The 24,053-nt window shown below is 27.0% G+C and overlaps 1 protein-coding gene across 1 annotated transcript in view; it reads left to right on the forward strand.

Moving 5' to 3' along the window:
* LOC136085817 (A disintegrin and metalloproteinase with thrombospondin motifs adt-1-like) overlaps positions 1 to 22,769 on the forward strand; it is a 181,353-nt gene extending 158,584 nt beyond the window's left edge. Inside the window, exons 13-15 of the mRNA XM_065807389.1 lie at positions 114 to 287; positions 21,872 to 22,048; positions 22,601 to 22,769. Of these exons, the coding sequence (XP_065663461.1) occupies positions 114 to 287; positions 21,872 to 22,048; positions 22,601 to 22,737 (488 nt within the window). The 3' untranslated portion in view covers positions 22,738 to 22,769. The remainder of the gene's footprint in view (positions 1 to 113; positions 288 to 21,871; positions 22,049 to 22,600) is intronic.
* The last annotated feature ends 1,284 nt before the right edge of the window (positions 22,770 to 24,053 follow it).

The following is a 24,053-nucleotide window of genomic DNA, read 5'->3' on the forward strand; positions in this document are numbered from 1 at the left end:
AGTGACCTAAGTACTAAGTGGTTTTAAAAACTTGAAAATTTTTTTGGAAAATAGCCTGTTAGTAGTTAGGTTTGTTACTGCATGCATTTTCATATATTTTGGTAACATTTTAGGTTTTATTAGTGCGTGGGGAGAATGGGGAGCATGTTCAGCAAGTTGTCAGTTAAGTTTCACTTCACCTACTCTGACAAGAAATCGTCAATGTTTTGGTGCTACTTTTAATGGCAATTGTAATGGAGCAGCGTTGATTGATACTCTAAATTGCAATGAGCAAGTTTCTTGTCCAGGTTTGTGTTCAAATACTGAAATAGTCAGTTTATCATCAAAAATCAAATTAAAGTAATATTTTTGAAATAATTTTAAAAATAAAAATTAAACTGGGTTTATATAAAATTTTGCTTTGTGTATATATATATATATATATATATATATATATATATATATATATATATATATATATATATATATATATATATATATATATATATATATATATATATATATATATATATATATATATATATATATATATATATATATATACTCAATTTAGTATAATTTTAGTTATGATAATATAATTGTGATGATAATATAGATACTTACTTACCTGAAAACAACCAGTAGCATAAAACCAAAATAAAATTGACAGTTGTTGTACTGATGATATGTATTTTTATAGTATAAATATAATGATTTATTAGTATTCACTCATGAAATGAGTAAACTGACAAAAGTTCAACAGAACTTTTTGCCACATTTGCAAAATGATAATGGCGATTGGTTTTTTTATTTCAAGTTTTGCTTTCAAGACTGGTACTGAACTTCAAAAAACGATTTGAAATCTAATTTTCCTAGAAGAAATTCATTTTAAGTTTGTTTCTTGCATTACACTATAGTCAGCCTTCAGATTTAAAGTATAACTTGAAATTTTAAGTTAGCTTCTTGCATTTGAAAAAGAATTTTGCTTTTTCAAGTTTGCTTTTCAAGTCAAACTTTAAAATGGCCAGTTTTCAAGTATGACTTGAGTTCAAGTTTGTTCTTTGCATCTGCTTAAGTCAAATTTCAGACTTGAAGTATGACTTCAAATTTTGTTTTCGAGTTCATTTGTTGCATTCTACCCATAATTTTCTATTAAAACTATTTTCTTTTTAATATTGCGCATTTTTAAAAAGTATTTTCTTTGCTTCATTATTTGTGTTTCTTCTGTTATTATTTAGAAATAAAAACTCCCATGTGTTTTCATTGATCTTTTGCATACTTTTGCAACTGTTTAATGTCCAGAGATTATACTTAAAGCTATAATATTTTTGGTTTGTTTTGAATTTTATTAAGTGATAAGATTGTTAGTCTTATGTACTCTTTTTTTTTTTCAAAATATGAACTGACGCTTTTTCAAAGTTATATTTTTGTCCCTCCACTAAAATTTTTTTAAATTTCCAATTTATTGAGAGAGCTGTTTTAATTAATTTCATTTCGATCCCACTTAATATAGAATTTTAAAATGCAAGCTCAAAAGTTTTGCTATGTCCGCTATGAGCACAATTTTATTTTTATTGTGTACCTCTTTTGGGGTCAAACATTTATTTTTATTATTTCTTATAGTGTTTTTACAAAAAAAAGTGGTTGACTTAGTATAATAATAATATAAAAACTGTATTATGAAAATTTAAAAGCATACAACCTGTTGGGTGACAGGAATAGTGTTAAAAAATAAACTTCACAATTGTGTCGAATATATTAAAAAGGCCTAATGTTGCAACAAAAAAAAGAATAGTATCACAAATGAAAACAAAAAAAAAGGAATAGTGTCGCAAATGTTAGAAACGAAATAGTGTTGCAAATAGTTAATTTCAGCAATTGCTACCTCGTTTTGCTTATCTTTATAGCATATGTCCCCGGCAGCAGGATATTTCAGTGTTACATCAGACATGTTCTATAAACACAAATTTATAATTATTGTTTTTTATTCTTTTTACTATTCGTTAAATTCCTTTTGAACATTCCATTTTTCTATTTTCGACACTCTTCATTAAATTCATTTGCAACACTAATCCTTTTTTTTTTGTTTTCAACACTATTCTTTAAACTCCTTTGCAGCATTATTCTTTATTTCATTTCCGACGCTATTTTTTAAATTCATTTGCAACAATATCCCTTATTCTGTTACTTGACAATTAATGTGACAGCTTGCGACTCTATTCCTTTTTTACATTTTTGACTAACAAATTTTTGACAAAAAAATTTGTAACAATAATAATTTTGCGACGCTATTCCACCACACCAACATGTTTTAAGATTTATTTATATATTAAAGAATTTTGACTATATTTATAAAATATGACTTTTTTAACTACGTTCCCTTTTTTACAATTTTTTTTTTCAATTTTTAATTCTTTTTAATGAAAAGAAATTTTCTCAGGAAAGAATAAACTTCTACAAAATATAAAGTTTTTACTTGTGATTCTTTATTTTCTAAAAAAAGTGTGCTTGTATTTATTAAATTATAGAATTATCGAAGTTATTATGAAATCATAATATGCAGAGGAGACTGGGACAAAATGGGATATTTAAGACTAAATCACAAGCAAAATCCTAAGTACAAATACCTAAGTAAACATTTAATATAGAAGCATAAGTTTACATTATAAGGTGCAAACTTTATTATTAAGAATTGAATTGGAGGTAGTTTTTATTTTATTAATAAACTGAAAACTTAACAATAGAATACCATTTTGCTCTTACCCTGGGGCAAAGTGGGATGACACATGGGGCAAAATACGACTAAAAAAAATTTTCAAAATGTGCAACATTTAACATTGTGTGTGTGTATATATATATATATATATATATATATATATATATATATATATATATATATATATATATATATATATATATATATATATATATATATATATATATATATATATATATATATATATATATATATATATATATATATATATATATATATATATATATATATATATATATGGACAATTCCAAATCAGGAGAAAAAAACTAAAAATGTCACCCCATGTTTTGGGTTGTGGTAATTTTTTTACATGTTATAGGGTTTATAAAAATTAAGAAAAACTGAAATTTGGAACTTCCAACCCCTTTTTGTTCTTGAGATATTAAGGATTCAGTTTTCTTATTTATGCTGAGTCAGCATAATTAAAAAAATTGAATCCTGAATATCACAAAAACTGTAATGGGTTGGAGGTTCCAAATTTCAGATATTCTTGATTTTTATTAACCCTACAACATGTAAAAAAATAAGCAAAATCCAAAACATGGGGGTGATATGAGCCTGCTAATTTGACATATACAATTACCCATATACATACCTGTATATATACTTGTATGTATATATATGTATATATGTATATATATATATATATATATATATATATATATATATATATATATATATATATATATATATATATATATATATATATATATACACGTCACATTTTCAGATTTTTCGAGTTATTGACCCTACTATATAACAGGTCAGAGAACGTACTATTTTGGGCTCGGAAGTTTTTGGAGGTCCGTTGGATGTCCAAAATTGTCCAAGTTTAAAATAGTATTATTTAAATGTCTGTTGGATGTCCTAAGACATTGCATTTTGGACTTGAAAAAATGGATCTAAACGGTACATCCTATGCACATCCAAGGACGTCCTGTGCCTATCGAGATTGGATTTTGTTTTACTGGCTTTTTCAAATAATGTGGGTTGATCCAAAATTACAATTGATTTACTCCTTTTGTTAACCTTTTTTTGGTACTTTAAAAACTTTTTCTTGTGTTTCAGCCTGATAGAATAAAGTTGACTCATTAAATCAGAATAATTTTTTAAAGTTTTGCCTGGTTTAATTTTTAAAAAGTATTAGTGCGATTTATATGATCAGAGATTAAATTTTTTTAGATAAATAATATCTTGATTTTTGTTGGTTGCGAATATCCGCAAATTGATTGTTTAAACAATCTTTTACATTAATACATCTATTGAGTGTTTCATCTTTTTCAAAGCTTTTCATGATTTTATTTGCGTCAACGTCCTTTGAAATTTTTCAGTATTTAAATCATTACAGGATTTGCCTAGTTGTAAGTGCATGTTTGCAAAGTTATAGGTACACGATTGCAAAGTTATAAGTGCACTCTTGCAAAGTTGTAAAAGCACGCTTCCAAAGTTATAAGTGCATATATATTTTTTTGGAATTTATTTTTTTTAGCTTTAAATAATAAAAAATGTTGTGCAAAATATTAAATTAAATCATGGCATAGCAATCAATAAGGGGTTGTTGTTTTTTTTTTAAAAATAAGTGATTAATTAGTGAAAATTCTTCAAGCCATTGCACTGTCGGCTATAATTATTATCAGGTGATAAAGTATATTCTAGAGTTTCTTCAACAGTCATATCAAGATTAGCATTTCTTGTGGATTTGAATTAGGTATTTAACATTTAAAAAAAACTCTTCGATTGGGTTCAATTCAGGGGAGTATGGTACTAAAAACTTGTGAGTAATATTATTTTCTCTTATTAATTAAAGTACTGCAGCTGCTTTATGAAATTTTATTTGGATTTACTGCAAAGAATGGTACTATATTGTTGTTGATGAAATCAATAAATGATTGTGTATTCAATGTGCCGCTTTTGTATTGGAAACATTCAACTCCAAAATCAGAAATTTAGCACATGAGGCTAACATTCTATCCTTTATTTGCATGAACTGTCAAGTATGCTTTTGTTTCTTTTAGAGAATAGTCATATGAGCGCAATGTATGAATCTGATTTTGTCTAAAAAACCCGAATTTAAATCAATAATTCTTGCAGCTTCTGTTGCAAAAATTGATCTCTAGATTATTCTTTCTACTGCGTTTCTTTCATGAGGAATGATTGCTAATCTTTTTTGTGTCAAATTTAATTTCAATGATTTACGGGAAACAAACGAGATCAAAAAGTTTTTATCATGTTGTTCTAAAATTTGCATTTGAATTTCTTTTTGAACCAAGCATTGTTACAGACCACAGAATTAAATATTGTCTGTTCAATGCTTCTATTTATAAAATTTTTGATTTTATACGTTTCATTTCTATTTACTGTAGATGACGTGAAGCTTATATTATTATCACTATTTTTTATAAGACGACTAACAGCATTTCGAGTTAAATTGCAAGCATTGAATATTTCCTTAATTAAACATTTTTCACAATTTTTCATTGAAATAATCGTATTTTTAGTTTCTTCTGTAATTATTTTCTGTACTTTTCTTTCCATTGATATTTAAAATATAAGGGTTAAAATAAATTTTATAAATCACTATAATTTTGCAACCGTGCACTTATAACTTTGCAAACATGCACTTATAACTTTTTGAACGTGCACTTTTAACTTTGCAGTAATCAATACATTAGAACTAAGCAATACATTAAAATTATCATCGTTTCTGATGATCGCGTTTCCTTGTAATCAATACATTAGAACTAAGCAATACATTAAAATTATCATCAGAAACGTGATTCAGAGATTGCAATAGTTTTTGGTTTGTCATGCTTGATTTATCCTGGTCATTTAAACTTGAAATAATGTTCCTCCTTTCGCTTAACTCCTCTCTTAAAATCAAATTTTCCTCCTTTAGGATAGAGAAACAAATTTTTCTATTTTTTAGAATATTTATTTCGGCTATTAAATTTTATCGAAATCATTTAGACAGCCATTTAAATCATATGTACAGTTAAAAAAAATATTTGTTTCCAATAACATATCTGCTATCTTGACTGTCATGTCAATCTATTCCAGTACTGATTTAGCTCTGATTTACATCTGTTTATTAATTTAAAAAAATTGAAATCAATTTTAATTTTTATGGCAAAAATATCTTCTGCTGCAGTAACATCAAGAAAAAAGTCTACTCGTCCTATCTTTGGTTCACCAGCCGACTTACCTGAAATTGTCTTGCCAACATACAAACATGTCATGCTAACCCAATGGGCACATGAATGTCAATATTACGTCAAGGATGTCCAAAATGGTCCATTCGGAAGTCCAAAATAGACGTCCGTGGACGTCAATTTTGGTACTTCCCAATGGACCATTTTCCACAACAGACGCTTTTGGACGTCTTACAGACGTCTAACTTCTTTTCAGTTCATTCAGCGTTTAATTTTATTTAGCTCATTCTCATACCGACTCCATCTCTAGCAACGATAAAAAATGGAGTCTGGATATAAGAAATGAAGTCTTTATTTTTTCCCACAAAGCCTAAATTTAATATACATAAATAGTATATAAGGAAATTATATATTATTATAAAATTGGCTGTCAATCATAGAGCATGTTTTAAAAAACCCAAAATTAACAATTAAATTCAAAAGCAAAGTAAAGAAACATCGCTTTAGAATTTGATTTCCAAAAATAATGAGTGCCGGTTTCCATGAAAGCATTCAAAACGTTCTTTAGTGTTTTCTATGGAGTCGCTTTTTCCACTACTCTCATTTGAGTAACTTTAAATATTATTAAAATAAATTAAAAGTATGATTAAATGTTGAACCAAGTTTAAATACCATATATAGTCACAACATATTGTAAGCGAATTAATCACCATTTTTTTACAAGTTTTTATAAGTGCAAGTTTTTTTAAGAAGATACCTTGCATTTTCTTGCATTTAAACTTGCTTTTAAAAAATTTTTAATAATATTGAATCTCTCAAATGAACTTAATGTTTTTGTTTTTTCCATATTGCCATCATTCAAAACAAAATCTATATCTCACTTTGTTCGATGATTTTAAGCCAATCAATGATTTCGACTTGCAAATCTTAAATCCAGTGGAAATTTTTTGGCAAATTTAAAGCAAAGTATATAGAAATTCTAAACAAAGAATAAAATCAAAAAAATAGATACACGGATACATTTATGTATCAACAAGATACATGAGTGTTTCTAAGAGACAAATATAACAATATTAAAAAATCTTTTAATTTAGAGTAACATTTTCTTAACAGTTTTATGATCATTGTTCCATAGTTGTGTGACTTAAATAGACTTGCTGTTTAAGCCACAAAACTAATAATGGCCTTCCTGTTTCGTCTCTTAATGAAAATGATATTTGAAAAACTTATAATTAATTTTTTTTTTTTTCATGCTAGTAAAAAAAGACTTCCCAGCCTAGTTCTAAAATAGTTTCCTTGGTTCTCATAGCAACATGGGGCCAAGCATTGTCGTGCAGCATTTAAACATTTTTGTATAATAACTTACCTGCCTATATGGACGTTTTTAGTACAAATCCCATCTTTAATGCGAGGAAAGTTAACAAGCTAAAGCGCCAATATTGGTATATTAATATTGGCCAATACGAGCATGCCAATAGGGCCCCAATAAGTAATCTAATATTAGGCAAACAGTATTGGAGCAATAACGGCATAAAATACTAATACTTGCCAATATTGGTTTGCCAATACTGGTGCAATATAATTTACCATTATTGACGCAGCATTGCATAACTTTTCTAGTAATGGTTAAGATAACCAATATCGCACCATTATTTCACCGATACTTACTTTTACTTGGAACCTAAGACCTTGCAAAGAATCACAATTTTTTGTTGTATATTATCAGAACACTTTTCCTCTTCCCAAAAACTTAAAAAACAATTTTTTTAACAAGGGGTTAGGGGGAAAATTACCTAATTTTGGCAAGTGCCAAAATTAGGTGATTTTTGTTGTTTAAGATAGATAACTATGAGCAATGAGACATATTTCTAAAATGTTGATCCTAGTGTCAAATTAGAATGACTTGCAAAATGTTTAGGTAATTTGAGCTAACCCAATTCTGTTCCAATCCTTAGTTTTACAACTACTTTTACTTGGTAAATTTACATCAACTAATATCTTTTTTTTTTTTTTTTTCTGAAGTTCAATTATAAATTGGATCAAAATTTGTCACCAGGTTTTAAATTTCATCAAAAAATCTTCTTTTTTTTAAAGATTTATGACAATGTAATGTTTAAAATTCTTGTGATTTAACATAAAATAACTTTAAACGAGAATTTTTTTTGGAATTTGATTGCAAAATTAAAATGACTGAAAACAACAAACTGATTGCAAAATTACTCAAAAAAGACATATTCCCATTGCTATTAGAATTAAACGAAAATTAAGAAGTAAGTGATCTATTACCTATATTTATTTAGATAGCTAGAATGAAATCTGCATCATTCGTTTTGATTTTTTGAGTGTTTTTACAACTATTAAACAATCCAAGTGTCGACTAAATTGATTAATGCATTTTTTAGAGTGAATTAAAATCATATAATACATTTTTGATATCAACTAAGTCGACTAAAAACCTATTTAGTCAAAATATGGGAATTTTTTTTTTGAAATATATTGCAAAAAAAATATTAAAGTAGTTTATATTCGTTTCCTATTATTTAACATCATATCATTTCAATAATAATGAAGCAAAACCATATGAGAGAAGGGCCTCTCCAACAACAGGATAACTTATTCCAAAACCCCAACGATTTAGGGACTGCCTTAAACATTTGTTATATATCAAAGCATGCGCAAATGCAGCATTTTTTTCTTTTTGAGATAGCAAACTTCAAGATATGAATCAAACTCTAAGCATTTATGTTTTTACTTTTGTCGAATAATGATATTATGCAAAAAATTGCAGTGTATTGAGTCTGGGATCAAAAAAGCCCTAAAATTTTAGTTTCACCTGCCTAAACAGAAGGACACCAAATTAATAAAATATTTTTTTTACTATTTCACTAAATTCTCTGTTGCAAATAGGGAACCCAATTTATGAAATTCTAAACTTATTAACGACATCATAACTTTAAATTAAATAAAAAAATAATTTAAGCAAAAAGTTGTTTATATTGACAAAGTATAAAGTAATTTTTTAATTCTTTAGATAAGCTTAATCTCTTTGAATTTATTTATTTATGTAATTATTTTATTTATTTATTAATTTTTTTGTATGCAAATATGTTTTACAATGTAAACAACAGGGCTTAGTGATAACACTATTATTGTCATTTTTTTGTTCCGGCCATGTAAGTACTTATTTATATATTTTGGTAATGTAGCAACAATTAAACGGTGAAGTATAAATATATATATATATATATATATATATATATATATATATATATATATATATATATATATATATATATATAATATACTTCGAAAAAACATTATAAAAAAGAATTAAATTTCTTGGATATAACTGTAACTAATACTAATAACTCATACTATAACTTCAAAATCCATCGAAAATCGGCTATCACTAATATACAAATAAAACCTACATCAAACGTTAATCCAAAAATAGTTATATGTTTTTAAAGGTTTTGTATCTCGTGCTGTTAAAATTTGTTCCAAAAAATATCTTAATGATGAAATAAAGTTTTTAGTAAACATGTTTGCAGAAAATGGACACAATAGATTAAAGCTTGACACAACTGCTAAGAACTATATTTAGAAAAGAATCAACCTTTCTAAAATAAATTATAATAAAACAGAAACATTTAAATATACAGTTAAACTTCCATGGCTCACAAGAACAGGTCCAAAACTAAGAAAAGAACTTGAACCTTACAACGTCAGAATAATATTTACTACACCACCTATGTTAAAAAACATCCTATACAACAATAAATCCAAGTTAATTCCAAATAGCAATCCCGGTATCCATAAACTCACATGCTCTTGTGGCAGTATATACATTGGTGAAACAAAAATGAAAATTCTAACAAGATGCATTGAACATCAAAATACTATTTAAAAGGTAAATGGGATGCCTCTGGTGCAACCGAACATCGTAGAGAATGTAATGGTATGTTTGATTGGTCAAATCCAAAAAATCTAGCAATGAAATCAGAGTACGATGAACGTAAAGTTAGAGAATCACTTGAAATTAATTACGACTCAACATACCAAGAAATAAAACATGCTCCAATACTTCTCAACTGTGACAATGGCATTAAAATGTCTACAAACAGTTGGAGACCTCTTTTTAAAAAAGTTTTTCAAAAAAAGGAATCAAGTAATATTTGCTAATTTTATATTTACGTTAATATGTAATTGTTTATAGCTTCTCTTTAATGTCTTTCTTGACGTTTTTATGTAATATTTGTAACAGTTTTTTTTTTTAATTATATTTTATGTCTGATGACGATCTGTGCAAAAGCAAATCGAAATATTACGAAGAATAAATTTAGTTTGTACGCAGCTGATATTTTATGCTTTATATTCAAATATATATATATATATATATATATATATATATATATATATATATATATATATATATATATATGAGAAAAATTAAAGGTTGACAGTTAAATTAAATCTAAAAGATTTAAGGATTTTAAGATTTTTTTTTAACTAATTGACTTTTAGTCGATTAGTAGGAAGTCTATAATCGATTAAATCGACCATTCGAATTTTCAAAATCAATTAAAGAGATTAAAATAATTTGTTTGAAAATGAGGAGTGTGGGTTACAGTTGTAAACCTGTACCTGTCTACAATAAATATACGGGCAGTATCGTTTAAAAAGCAATGCTTGCATTACGTTTCTAAAAACATAGACAGTTTTGAGCTGTTTTTTCTAGTTTGTTTGACCGGTCTGAACAAGACAACCAATACCCAACCTTTGATTATTTTGTGCATGAGATATGACACTTGCAAGCATAGCGCAAACTCAAAATATAAGTTTGTTGATGCTTATTACATGAAAATATTTTTAAAAAAAAAAAGATGTGGTTATTTGAAACAAAAACACCCATAAAGTTATCACTCCCTCCCTTAATGTGAGAGTACGAAGTTAATAGAATATTTAAAATCGCTATTTTATATTAACCCTTTCCTGACACGTGATCCGCACCATTATGCATAAAATCTGTTTCTAAATGACATGTGAATGGTCTAGCGGTCCATCAATAATTTTAAGTTTTCCTGAACATCTATGGGGGTTTAAGAAAACATTAAATATACATTTAAAAAATGAATAATTTCTATAGTTGATACTTCAAACTGTTTGTCTTTTGCATTTATAGATCGAGCAAAAATTAATTTTGAAAAATGGCTAATAGCGAACAAGTTATACTGATATAAAGGAGATCCTTTATATTTTGTTTGATGATAGTAATGCAGACAGCGATATTGATATTGATCTTGATAACTCTAGTGATTCTGAAAGCATTTTAGATTATGTAAATGAAGAACTACTACCCTTGTCTGAAGATTTACCAGTTCAAAATTTGGTTTTACCATAACCATTCACCACAAATGCTCCTAAAAATCGAAGTTTTTGCAATGACAGTTCTTTATCTGAGGAGAGAGCATATAATGACTTGATTATAGAATCTAAAACTGAAGAAGAATTTTATGAGGAATTATCTAGTGATATAAGGATAGAATCTAACAGTGAAAAATAATGTTCTGAAACTTAACAACTAACTAAAAATGTTTCACAGCCCCAGAAGTGTGTGAGAACCAGAGGTGGAAGTAGAAATGTAAGTGGTTTACATTCTTTTGGTCGTGTTGCTATTGTAGATAGAGGTGCTTGTTATAATCTACAACCTAACCGAGGTCAAAATAGGGTTAAGTTTCCTCATGTTCGTGGTCGTCGATCACATCAACAGTTAATTGATTGTGTTGTTCCTGATCAAACAGAATTACAGTTAGAATGGGAGCATGTTAATGCTGAAAATGAGGAAAAAATCTAATGACACTTTTCCATTCTTTTCCACTGAAGGTCTAAATGTTAGAGTAGTAGGAGACAGTGCTCTTGACTTTTTTGAAGCTTACTTAACCAATCTTATTTTAGAACATATTGTTTCTAAAAGTAACTGATACTGCAAAGATTTTTTGAGCAAACACCCTGAAAAGGCCAATAATTCTTACCTTAAGAATTGGAAAGCTATTCACTTGTCCACCGATGATCTTTATTGGACACCAATCTTTTCAAAAACCATGGCTTGAGAACATTTGAAGGTTATCCTCAAATTTCTTCATTTCAATAACAATAATGATCCCAATCATAATTTTAATAATCCTAATAGCGATCAATTGCATAAGGTCAGACTGTTCCTCAATGTGATCAGAGAACGTCGTCAAAAAGTTTACAGTCCAGGACGTCACTTAAGTGTTGATGAATCTCTTGTTCTTTTTAAAAGCAGATTGCATTTTCGTCAAGACAAAAGGATCACGATTTGGAATAAAAGTATATAAGTTGACGACAGCTGATAGGATTACAGGTGATTTCCTTGAGTACTGTGGTACTTGGATGTATGATGATGACAAAAATTCCACAATGCCTTCAAGTTAACGTATAGCAAAATAGGCTGATGGGACCATTTCTAAATAAAGGTTATATATTTTTTCTGATAATTACTATACAAGCCCTTCTCTTGCCAGCTTTCTCTTGTCCAAGAACACTTATATTTATGGAACTATTCACGCAAACCAAAAACACTACTGAATCATCAACTTGCAAAAAGACTGCCGTTTTTTACAAAACTCGCAACGAAGACAATAAAATGTTAGCCTGCAAATATCGTGCAACTAAAGACAAATCAGGTAACAAACAAAAGTTGTTTACATGCTGTCAACATATCACAATCCAGTGATGGTGAAAACAGGAAAATCTGCTAAAGATGGTAACATTATACTCAAACTATCAATGGTCAACTCAGACAATTTACATATGGGTGGTGTTGACCGGTAGACCACCAATTACATGAAATTCAGGCTCTTTGAAAATCCTATAAATGGTACAAGAAATTAGCTTTTCGTCTATTTCTTCAATGTGCTTTAAACTCACAAAAGATTTGTACACATAGTACTGGCAGGCACATTTCATACTTGGATCTTTGCTGAATAAAATAAAGTTGATATTTTCACTAACCCTTGAGATCCCTTACAACCCTTGTCTTGTTGTTGGAAAGGACTTTGATAGATTTACTGGCAGACATTTTCCTTCAATGTTGCCACCAGGCAAAGCAAGCAATAATGATAGGTACCACAAAAGATGTCATGTTGTTATGCAAAGGGGAAACCAATCGCCAAAGGACATCCCTTGAAAATTGTTTTTGTTTTTAATTTCTGTCCATCATATCCCTAGTTACATCCTGATGAGTGTTTTTAAAATTATCATACTGTTTTTGACTATTCCTAAAAAGCTATGTATATTTGCTCATACATAAAATGCTTTCGCAAGCCAAATGTATATATATTTTATTTTAAGGAAATTTCCAATGCTGTTGGTGCCTTTACAAAAAGTTAAATATCTTTTAATTAAATTATCAAATTTGTTTAATATATTTTTTTTGATCACCACTGTAAATGCCTATCTTATTTAATTTTGAAAACTTTATGTTTATAAATTTATCTAATAATATTTTGAGAATAGATTAAGAAATTATATACTTTTGTTTATTCAATATGGTATATTTTCGATCACGTGACTAATTTTGAAGAAAAAAAAATTTTTTTTAAATTATAAAAGTCTATTCTCTAACAAAAGAATCATGGTCTCATTTGTTATATTTTGACAAGTAGTTTTTATTTTATGGCCTTTTAATTGTTCATGATCCAAATTCGTTATTTTACGCGCAGTCACATATATATTTTTAACTCAGTCGCTAGAGGCTTCAATCAAAGTTTATTAGCATATTATAAACTTTATCAATTAATTTATTAGTGTTCAAAAGTTATGATTTTCTAAAATTTATAACCCTTCTTCTACCGCCCCCCACCCCATCCCTACTCCCCAACCTTCTTTATTTCAGAGTGTCACACTGTCATACTTTTAACTTCACACACTCATAACTTTTAAATGCCAAAATATTATTCAATGAAGTTTAAGGGTTCATTCCAAGACCTCAATCACCGCCAATTTTCAGACAACACTCTCACTTGATGCAACATCAACAAACTTAAATTTGAAGATCGCTCTATGATTGCAAATGTCATACCCAGCTAGCGCACATACGTTGGCTAAACGTTAAAACAATGTTGCACATTGCGTTGGTTCAATATTGACCCAACGTTGTATTTTAAGTCGCGATTGCGTAATATTTTACGTTGATTCAATGTTGTATTTTACGTTGGCTCAACGCTGTTTTATACATTGGGACAGCATCGTATTTTAAGTAAGCGAGACGTTGTATTTTAAGCTGATTCATCATTATATTTTATGTTTGGACAACATTATATTTAACTTTTATCGGAATTAATTTTGTTTTTTATTTTAGTATGAATATACAAACATTAAAAAAATATCTATTTATACGTATATTTGTATATTAAATACACGTACTTATTCATTCATATTTCAGCCATTTTGATGAATTAAAATTGCATATGGCATTAATTTATACTAGTTAATTTGGATCTGATTAGTGATCCATTGTTAATGTTTGTTTTGCTTGAGGCTTGTAATTTCATTATATAAAAAAGAAAAAAGTATATTAGCGAAATATATTTCCATATTCAACTGAAATATTTGAATGAAAAATAATTATTTTAAACTATACAAATATGTATTTGTATATCTGCCTTTTCTTGTTGCAAGCACAACGTTAATCCAATCATGGCCTGCTGTTGTTATACAGCCTGATTTGTTGCATTTTCCGTAAAAAATAAAGAGGCCAGTTTTTTTACGGCTTATTTTTAAATTTTAAATTATTTATATTAAAGGTTTTATTAACAACAATAGCAATAACAATATATTTACCAGTGAATATTATACAAAGGTGTTAAATAAAATATTGAATTATAATATTGTAACAATTACTATATAAATATTTGCTTGCATGCATTGGTTTATACTTTTATAGTCATTTAATATGTAATGTATTCTGAACTGATTAATTAGTGAATGTATTCTGACTGATTGTCTGTTTCATTATATTTTATTAGAGAGTGGAATAACAAAATAGACACACAGGCAGTTTATTATTATTACTGTATATAGTCGAACTGCTTTTTTATGCGATGTTATTTAAGTGGAGATAATTCCAATAATAAATGTAAGTGAACTGTATATTTAAAAATAACTGTTACATTTTTTTGATTCGTCTGTGTAATAAAATGGTTAATAAATGTGTTGTTACAAACTGTAAAACTAGTTACTCTAATGGTCCAAAAAAGTCAACATTTCATTTTCCTGAAGAATTTGATTTGTGAGAACGATGGATATACTTTGTTAATAGAAAAGATTGGGTTCCATCAAAATACTCAGTTATTTGTGTGAATCATTTTGATGACATATTTATTAATTACGGAAAAAGATGCACCTTGAAATAGAATCTTCTTCCAGTTCCAACTATTCAAACCGATGAAAAAAGTGGATTGTCAACTCTAATGGTTCCAAAGTTGCCCCGAAAAGAACTAACTTTGAGATATTTAGGAAAAGATGGGGTTGAAGATTTTTAAAGTGTGGATAAAATAATTAATCCTGATTCTATGACAGAACAACATTCTCCGCCAGGCTTTACATTTAAAAAAATTCATGATAGTGTTGTTTATTATAAACTATGTTCTGATGAAAAATCAGGCATACCAACTGTTTTTGAGTCAATAACTGTAAATAAAGATCTTTATGTTTCATTGTCATATAAAGGCTACCATATTTCTTTACCTAAATGGTTTCGTAGAGTTGATAATTGCAAATTAACAAACTGTAGTATTTTAGAACATTTTCCTGTCTATATTAGAAATAAAGACAATAATATGAATTCAATTTTGACAGAGTTAAATGAAATTAGATACTATTCTCCTCAAGGCAGACCTCCATATTCTGCATCCATTATACGTTATGCACTAATTTTACGTCAATGCACAGTCTTATAAGTTATTGTTAGAACAACTACCTTTACCATCTTTTAGTTTACTTAGAAAAATTCAAAGTGGTGATATAAATGCGTATAAAGCTATAACAGTTTTGTTACAAAAACATTGTGTATCAAGTGATTCTGTGCTTTTTGTGGATGAAGTGTATCTGCAGAAAGCACCCAATATCAAAGTGAAAAAATATTGGTGAAGATTCAGAAAGTAATCTTTATAAAGGCGTTGTTGTTTTTATGATTGTAGGACTTTAAAAAGCTATTCCTTATGTTGTGAGATCATCACCTGAAGTTTGCACAACAGGATCATGGTTGAAAAAAGAATTTAATGAGTGCATTACCTCATTGCACCAATCAGGTTTTAAAGTAAGAGCTATTGTTACAGATAACACAGGTAAACAAAAAAAAAAAATTTTTCTGGTGCCGTGCAAACAATTTGTTTTTTGTATAGCATTTCTCATTTTGATTTCAAATATGTAACTCTTTTTTTACCATCAGGTCAAGTTGTAAAGATATTTAGGTTCAAATCTTAAGTATTTAGGGTAAAGTCCCTAATATTGTCGAAAAAAAAGTTATTCAAAAGTATGTTAACCTGGGTCTCAAAAGAAGCGTATTTTCATAGAGATTTTAGAAAACATAAATATTTTTCCTTAAAATTTATTGACAAAAAAGTTATGTGAAAAAATGCTAAAGACTCTTAAAAAAAAGTAAACAGAATGTTATTCACCAAAAATACACAAAATACTTATTTTTATTACAAATGAATAACATTTTTAAAATCTCTATGAAAATACGCTTCTTTTGAGTCCCAGTTTGACATACTTTTGAATAACTTTTTTTTCGACAATATTAGGGACTTTACCCTAAATACTTAAGATTTGAACCTAAATATCTTTACAACTTGACCTGATGGTAAAAAAAGAGTTGCATATTTGAAATCAAAATGAGAAATGCTATACAAAAAACAAATTGTTTGCTCGGCACCAGAAAAAAAAATTTTTTTTGTTGACCTGTGTAATCATACTACCAATATTAATGCATTTTCAGAGATACATAAATCCTATACCGGAGATAAAAAACTATTTATTTATCATCCAGCTTATAATGGAGTTTTAAAAACATATCTACTATATGATATAATCCATTTAATAAGAAATGTTAGGAATAATTTTATTCTATAAGAAAAGATCAGGTAAAAGAGTTTAAAAAAAGACAAAGAACAGATAGTTAGTGCTAATAAAAGATTTTTTCTCAAATCCTTAATACATATAAAATTACAAACCTTTGTTTTTATTTCCTCATAAGAGTTGTTAGCAGTCTTTGCAATATGTAAGTTTTTTTTAGTAGCATTTTGATACATAGCTATTTGAAAGCCTATTTCAGTATTTCATATGTTATTGGAATATACTGAAACAGGGAATCAGTTAGCGAAAATTATTGTATAGCATAATGTAATTACATGATGACAATCTCAAGTATTCCTAGATCATTTTAATAAAATAAACATTTGCCGTAAGAAAACTGGCCTCTTCATTTTTTACGGAAAATGAAACAAATCAGACCGTATAATAACATTAGGCCATTATCCATTGTATAAAATCCAACGCTTTTCCAATATATATAGATCAAGATTGATTCAATGTATATAGTCCTTCGTTAATCCATAAACATTGGATTAAATTTGCATTATAAACATTGGATCAACGTTAATCCATATACATTGGATCAACGTTGAGTTTAGATCGGAAAAACAAACAACTTATGCGATGTTTTTACATACATTGGACCAATATAATTTTGCTAACTATTTTTAATCACGTTGTTACTAAAGTTTTCATTAATATAAATACGATAAAACTAACATTGGATCAACGTTGTACTTGCATCGGAAAAAACAGCCGACTTTCGCAATATATTTGCATACATTGGCTCAACGTAACTTCTTTAACGCCTGAAAGTATACAAATATCACTCTAAAATATAAAATATAAAACTGAATATCTTAGGATTATTTACGTATCCTATATTGATTGAAAACTGTTAAATAAAATAAAAAGAATATATAAACCTTTATTTCAATTGCTCATTACTAAAATATATTTTAAATCTTTATTCGTATGTCCAGAACATAATAACTTTAAAAATTCTGAATTTAAGATAAGGCTTTTAAGGAGAAAGAAATAATAAATAAATTTATAAACAAAAGAAATGAAATTTACTGTAAAGTTGCTCGATAAGCAACATTTTTGAAAAATGAATGGACGGTAGTTTTTTGTTATTTAAGAGTTCAGGTTTTCAAATGTAAAGTATTTAATAAAATTTCAACTCTCCTAATAAAACAATTTTTGTTTGCAAGACAATCAAGGACCCGAAGAACGGGCGATGTGAAGTTAGAAATGTCAAATAACATAACTCGATCTGTTTTTTTAAAATACACTCAGCAGAAAAAAACTTATATATGTGAAGTAATTTACATGAGGACCGATATTGGATTTAGGTAATCTAATATACGATAATGTTAAATTGTAAAAAAGGTAACAACGTAAAACCTATGAAAAGTACTAATTATAACGATTTGATTTGCAATTTATTTAAATAGTTATTAGTAATTGGTATGAAGTATAGTGATTACTAGCAGAAAGCAACCCGTAATACAGGTTATGATCAGTCTGTTACTTAATTTATAGTGGCTATTTTCCACAATTTAAGGTTACGAAACCTTAACTAATACCCTTTTAGAAATTTAAATTGAAAAAGTTAGACCATCTGTTAAGTTAAAATAAAAAGTACGTGGATGTAAAATAATTTACCAATTCTTTAATATTATTTGAGTAATTTACAACTGGCATAGCCCATATCAGTGTAGGGCAGTACCATTTTCCTCGACATTACTAAGTTCAACACAATACGTTTTTAGTTACTGATACAAAATAATAACACTTCATCATGCTTTAAATTGACGAAAAAGTAAAGCTAAATTCTTCTTGTATTTTTATAGCACGAACTTTAATTAATAAGATTAATATAAAGTGAACGTAAACTATACATGAGTTATTAATTTTTTGGTATCCCCTTGATACATGTTTCTTTATAAAAGGAAATTGTCTTTAAAACGTTAAATGCACACAACTAAATAAATTTATTATAAATAAATAAGCAATTGAGTACAAATACGTTTCAAACAAAAAAAAAATATTTCACAATCAAACATGTGTATAACAAATATAAAAATATATGTAAACTTTGATCTTTTATATTTCATTAATGCGTCATATGACAAACCTAAAATAAAAATTGTAACAGATAAGTAGATATAAAAAAAACAAAAAACTGGAAAACAATTTACCTGCATTTTGGTAACCTGTTGTTATACTTAAACTGCTGTCATGATGCAGCTCGTCGGTGTTTTTTCATGACGTTATTTCAAATTGGCATTTCTATCTTCATAGTTTCCTTTAAATAAATCTTCTTAATCTTATGGAAATGATGAAGGTTGCGACAAAACTACCTTTACCATTATGGCAACATAAAAAATGTGTTTCATCAGGAAGTTTCTTAGCACCACAATGCTGGCAAATATAATTCATTTCTCCTAAATAATTATAATCTGGAATAGTGTTACTTCTTGGTATACAATGCATTCTTTCATATCTAGCAGCAATTCTCGCATTTTGTTGATTATTAATTTCATCTCGCCTAAATCTATCTCTTTCATTTCTGCAACGATTATTTTCAATTCGCCTGACCAAGCACTTTTCATTTGGGTACGAATATTACACACAAATAGTTTTTATATATAACAGACTGTCATTTAAAATTAATTATACAATAGTCTTCTGCCTTTAAAAAAAATATAAATATCAGCTAAAAGATGTTTAAAAAAAAAATTAGCTTAGCAATTAATAATGAAAAAAAATATTAAAAGCATGCAATTCTAATAATAAGCATACTGCTATCAAAGAAAAATTAATAAAAAAACGTAAAATTTTTGTTGCAAACTTTACAATATTTTGTTCTTCTATACCACATTTATACATCATCTGATAAATCTAAAACATAAAAATTTAATGAATAAGTAAATAAATAAGAAAAACACAACATACAAAAAATAAAAATCAATGTACTTTATAGAGAAAAGCTGTTATGATTTACCAGAGTAGTATTTGTAAAATATTATTATTTCATGTTAGCTTTTACAAAATAATTTATGCTGGAACATTATGATTCCAAAATATTTAAAGCAAAATCAAGTAGTAAACAGCGCTAAAGACAAAAAATCAAATTGAGATAAAACAAATTGTATCATTTTTAAACACAATACATGTGTATAGATATGTATATAAGGTTAAATACATACCTAATATACATATTTAAACACATTTTCAAAAACAATTATGTAACACATATTATCACATACACAAACAATAAAAAACACTTTAGATTATTATAAAAACACATTGATAAAACATTTATAAAGCACTTATTACCACATACACATACATATCAATAAAGCATAAATGCAAACAATAAACGTGTGCAAACAAAAATAATAAAAATGACGCGAGATAATTTTAAAAGATTCAAAGTAAACAAAATGTATATTTACAAACCATACTCTTTACCTTCTTTTTTTTTCATAAGAACTGTAATCCTCATAACAAAATTTAACCTTTTCATACAATAACATGTGACATGCCATGTCAGTGTTAGCACAAAATATTAATTTGACTTTTTTAAATTTTATTAATTAAAAAGAACAAAAATAGTTAAGAGCATCACAGAAATTTAAAAGTAGTAATAACCACTTTATGGAAATATCATTAGTATAACTTTAAATAACATCCATACTCCTATCTTCTAAAATATAAAATAATAAAAATAAAACTGCTAAAAGAAAAACTTAAACAAACAAAATATAAACGTGTTAAAAAATTAAAATCCTTTCTTTTTTAAATCCTATCTACTTTATGTAATGAAAATTTAAATCCTTTCTACTTTATCTTATAAAAATGTATATACAACTATTTTATATATTTACTTCAATTATAATATGGTCTTAACGATGATTACTTATTTTAGTATGATTCTTTATGTAGTATAACTAAACTAATAATTAAATTCCAAAAAAAAAAAGTTTTAATTCGCTTAAGAGATCTTTCTCCAATGACCGCGTGTATTTTGAAAATGCGTTCTTTCAAAGCCTAGAAACAATTGAAACGATGTTAAACGTTAAACATTGAACGTTTCTGTAGCATATATATTTAAATTATTCTTAATAATTTTTTTTCAGAGTTTATTAGGACCCTTGCCCCGTTAACTAATTAAAAAAAAAAAATTTATGAAAAATCTTTTTTCCTATCAGAATAAAATTTGTCTTTTAAATGTGTATTAAATGTGCAAACTTCACTAAGTTCCTTAGCACATTAATAACATAAGTATCATGACATACGCGCAACAAATTTCTTGAGGTGTTTTGATAAATTAAAAATTTAAAGCTTTTTTAAAATTCTTTTCCTTTTGTTTATTATAGTATATAATATCTTTATATATATTATGTTTTACTTTGTATTTTAAAATGTTGAAAATGATATTTAAAAAATTAAATGTACAAGCATAAGGGTTTGAACAATGGCAATGCACTTCAGAAAACGCTACAAACTAATCACTTCGGCCACCAGGCCGAGGTGGTTAGCTTGTAGCATTTCAAGAAGTGCATAGCATCAGCTAAAGATTAATGTTAAATTTTGAGTTTGTCAAAATTTTACATTAACGGTGGTTGTGTTGGCATAAGTTATGAAACTCAAAGTTGCCATTTCCAAGTTTCTTGTCCAGGTATTATTGATTTGCTTATTGACGCTAATGGCAATTATTTCTGCTTAAGGTTATTTAAAAAGTATAAAAAATGTAAAATAAAACCATTTTACTATATTTAATATTAACAAATAGTTAAAATAATATTTTAAAACTCTTTTTTTTAATAAATTTTGTCAGGTTATTTGACTGATTGGACATCATGGAGTATATGCCTTGCAACATGTCAGCAAACAGTTGATCAATCAAATTTTAGTTACAGATCAAGAAAATGTGTTAATGCATCATTTACTGGAGATTGTGGTGGAGCTTTATTAACTGATCAAACTCTTTGCGTTAAAAATGTTCCTTGTCCCGGTTAGAAAATATTGATAAAAAGAGTTTTAAGTATTACTGACGGATTTTAGTTAACTTATATCAAATGTAAAGTGTAATTTAAAATGTGTATGATTGTAATGTAAACATAAGATAATATGTTATGTTTATTTTAACATTATTTAACAAATATGATATGTTATGTTTATATTAACAATATTATTAATAATAGTAATAGTGGCAATAATAGTAATAATATATTTGAATAGTAATAGTAATCTATTCTATTGTCGGAATGAAAAGCAAATAACTAAAAACAAGTAAAAATAACAATAATTTCATTTATTTTTTATTATGAATAGTATACTATTGTTATAATAATACTATATTTTGCCATAATAAGTTATAATACTAATAAAAATACTGTTTATAGTAATACTTTCTCATCAATTACAAAACAATTTATGTAACAAAAACATATTTTTACCATTAAATGTATTTCCACTAATAAAATTTAAGTAAGTAGTTATATAAGTTAATTAAGTAATTAATTACAATTAACATATTTATATCTTTATTACTTTTATGATTTAGTAAGCGGAACTTGGAGTCATTGGTATACCTCAAGTGCAAACAGTCGTGTTAATATTATTCAAAGTTCGCTAGTGTACCTAGTTGTATTAGTGGTTTTATGTATGCACTTATTTAGTCATTTATTTAAGCATATTTAAATGTTAAAATTTAAACATAGTTTTTAAACATTTGTGCTTTTGTATTGTATTTTTTAACAGTATTATGTACATTATTTCTCCCTTGAACGGAGAAGCCACTGCATTTAAGAAAACTACTATTATTTTGTCTCAAATTGTTGTCTGTAACCACTCTTAACATTTAGCTCTGAAATGTAAGCCTTATATAAGTTTTGACCAAAAAGGCAGCGGTTAAACATTTTTCCTTAAAGTTTTTTGTAACAACTCGAGCACAGCTCAAAATTTAAAAAAAGTTATTTAAAAATGTAATAATAAAAATGATTAATGTCAGAATTCTACTTACCCCCACCGGAAAGGAGAGAAGACGTTACTGAAACAGACAAAGTGAATAATTTTGCCAGACTTAGTAACGCTGTTGCAGAGACGTTAAATAAATGTATCTCTATAATGTTGAAAAAGTGATTATCAACAACACTAATCAAAGGTCACGTTTTAACGAAAAAAAGCGTTACTTAAATGAAATTGCAGAAACATTGATAAAGGAGTCGATTTAAGAAGATTCAAAACATTGATTAAACGTGACTGAGGAAATGCTGAGTAAACGTTGCTACGTGACGTCGAGAAAGTTAAAAAACATTGGGGAAACGGTTACAAAATTGTCGAGATTTCTAAGGTGCGTCATCCGCGTTTGCAAGTATTTATAGGGTACATTACAAAAGCAAAATTAATTACATTGTAACCGTTTCTAAAAATATGTTTAGGTTACTCTTTCTCAACGTCGTGTTGCTAAGTTTACTCTCTTTTTTACTTATTCTGGATTATTAAATTATTTTTTTTGATATATTGAACTCGCCAATTAAACGAAATAGTTGAGCTTTGCAACTATTAATTTATTTCAAAGAAAAATAAATACATGACATTATATAAAACAAAAAGATCTAAAGATACTATATATATATATATATATATATATATATCTATATATATATATATATCTATATATATATATATATATATATATATATATATGTATGTATGTATATATATATATATATATATATATATATATATATATATATATTTATATACATACATGCATACATATATATATATATATATGTATATATACATACATATATATATATATATATGTATATATATATACATATATATATATATATATGTATATATATATATATATTGATATGGATATACACTTTGAGTTTAAATTTATGTATTTCTAAACTCAATTATATATGCATGTATTACGTTTTTATTTTGATGAGAAAGTGCTTCACCAGGCAATTCTGTTCTGATAGAAAAGACACTTGTGTGTC

The sequence above is a fragment of the Hydra vulgaris genome, chromosome 10, assembly GCF_038396675.1.
Source record: "Hydra vulgaris chromosome 10, alternate assembly HydraT2T_AEP".
In the NCBI taxonomy this organism is placed as follows: Eukaryota; Metazoa; Cnidaria; class Hydrozoa; order Anthoathecata; family Hydridae; genus Hydra; species Hydra vulgaris.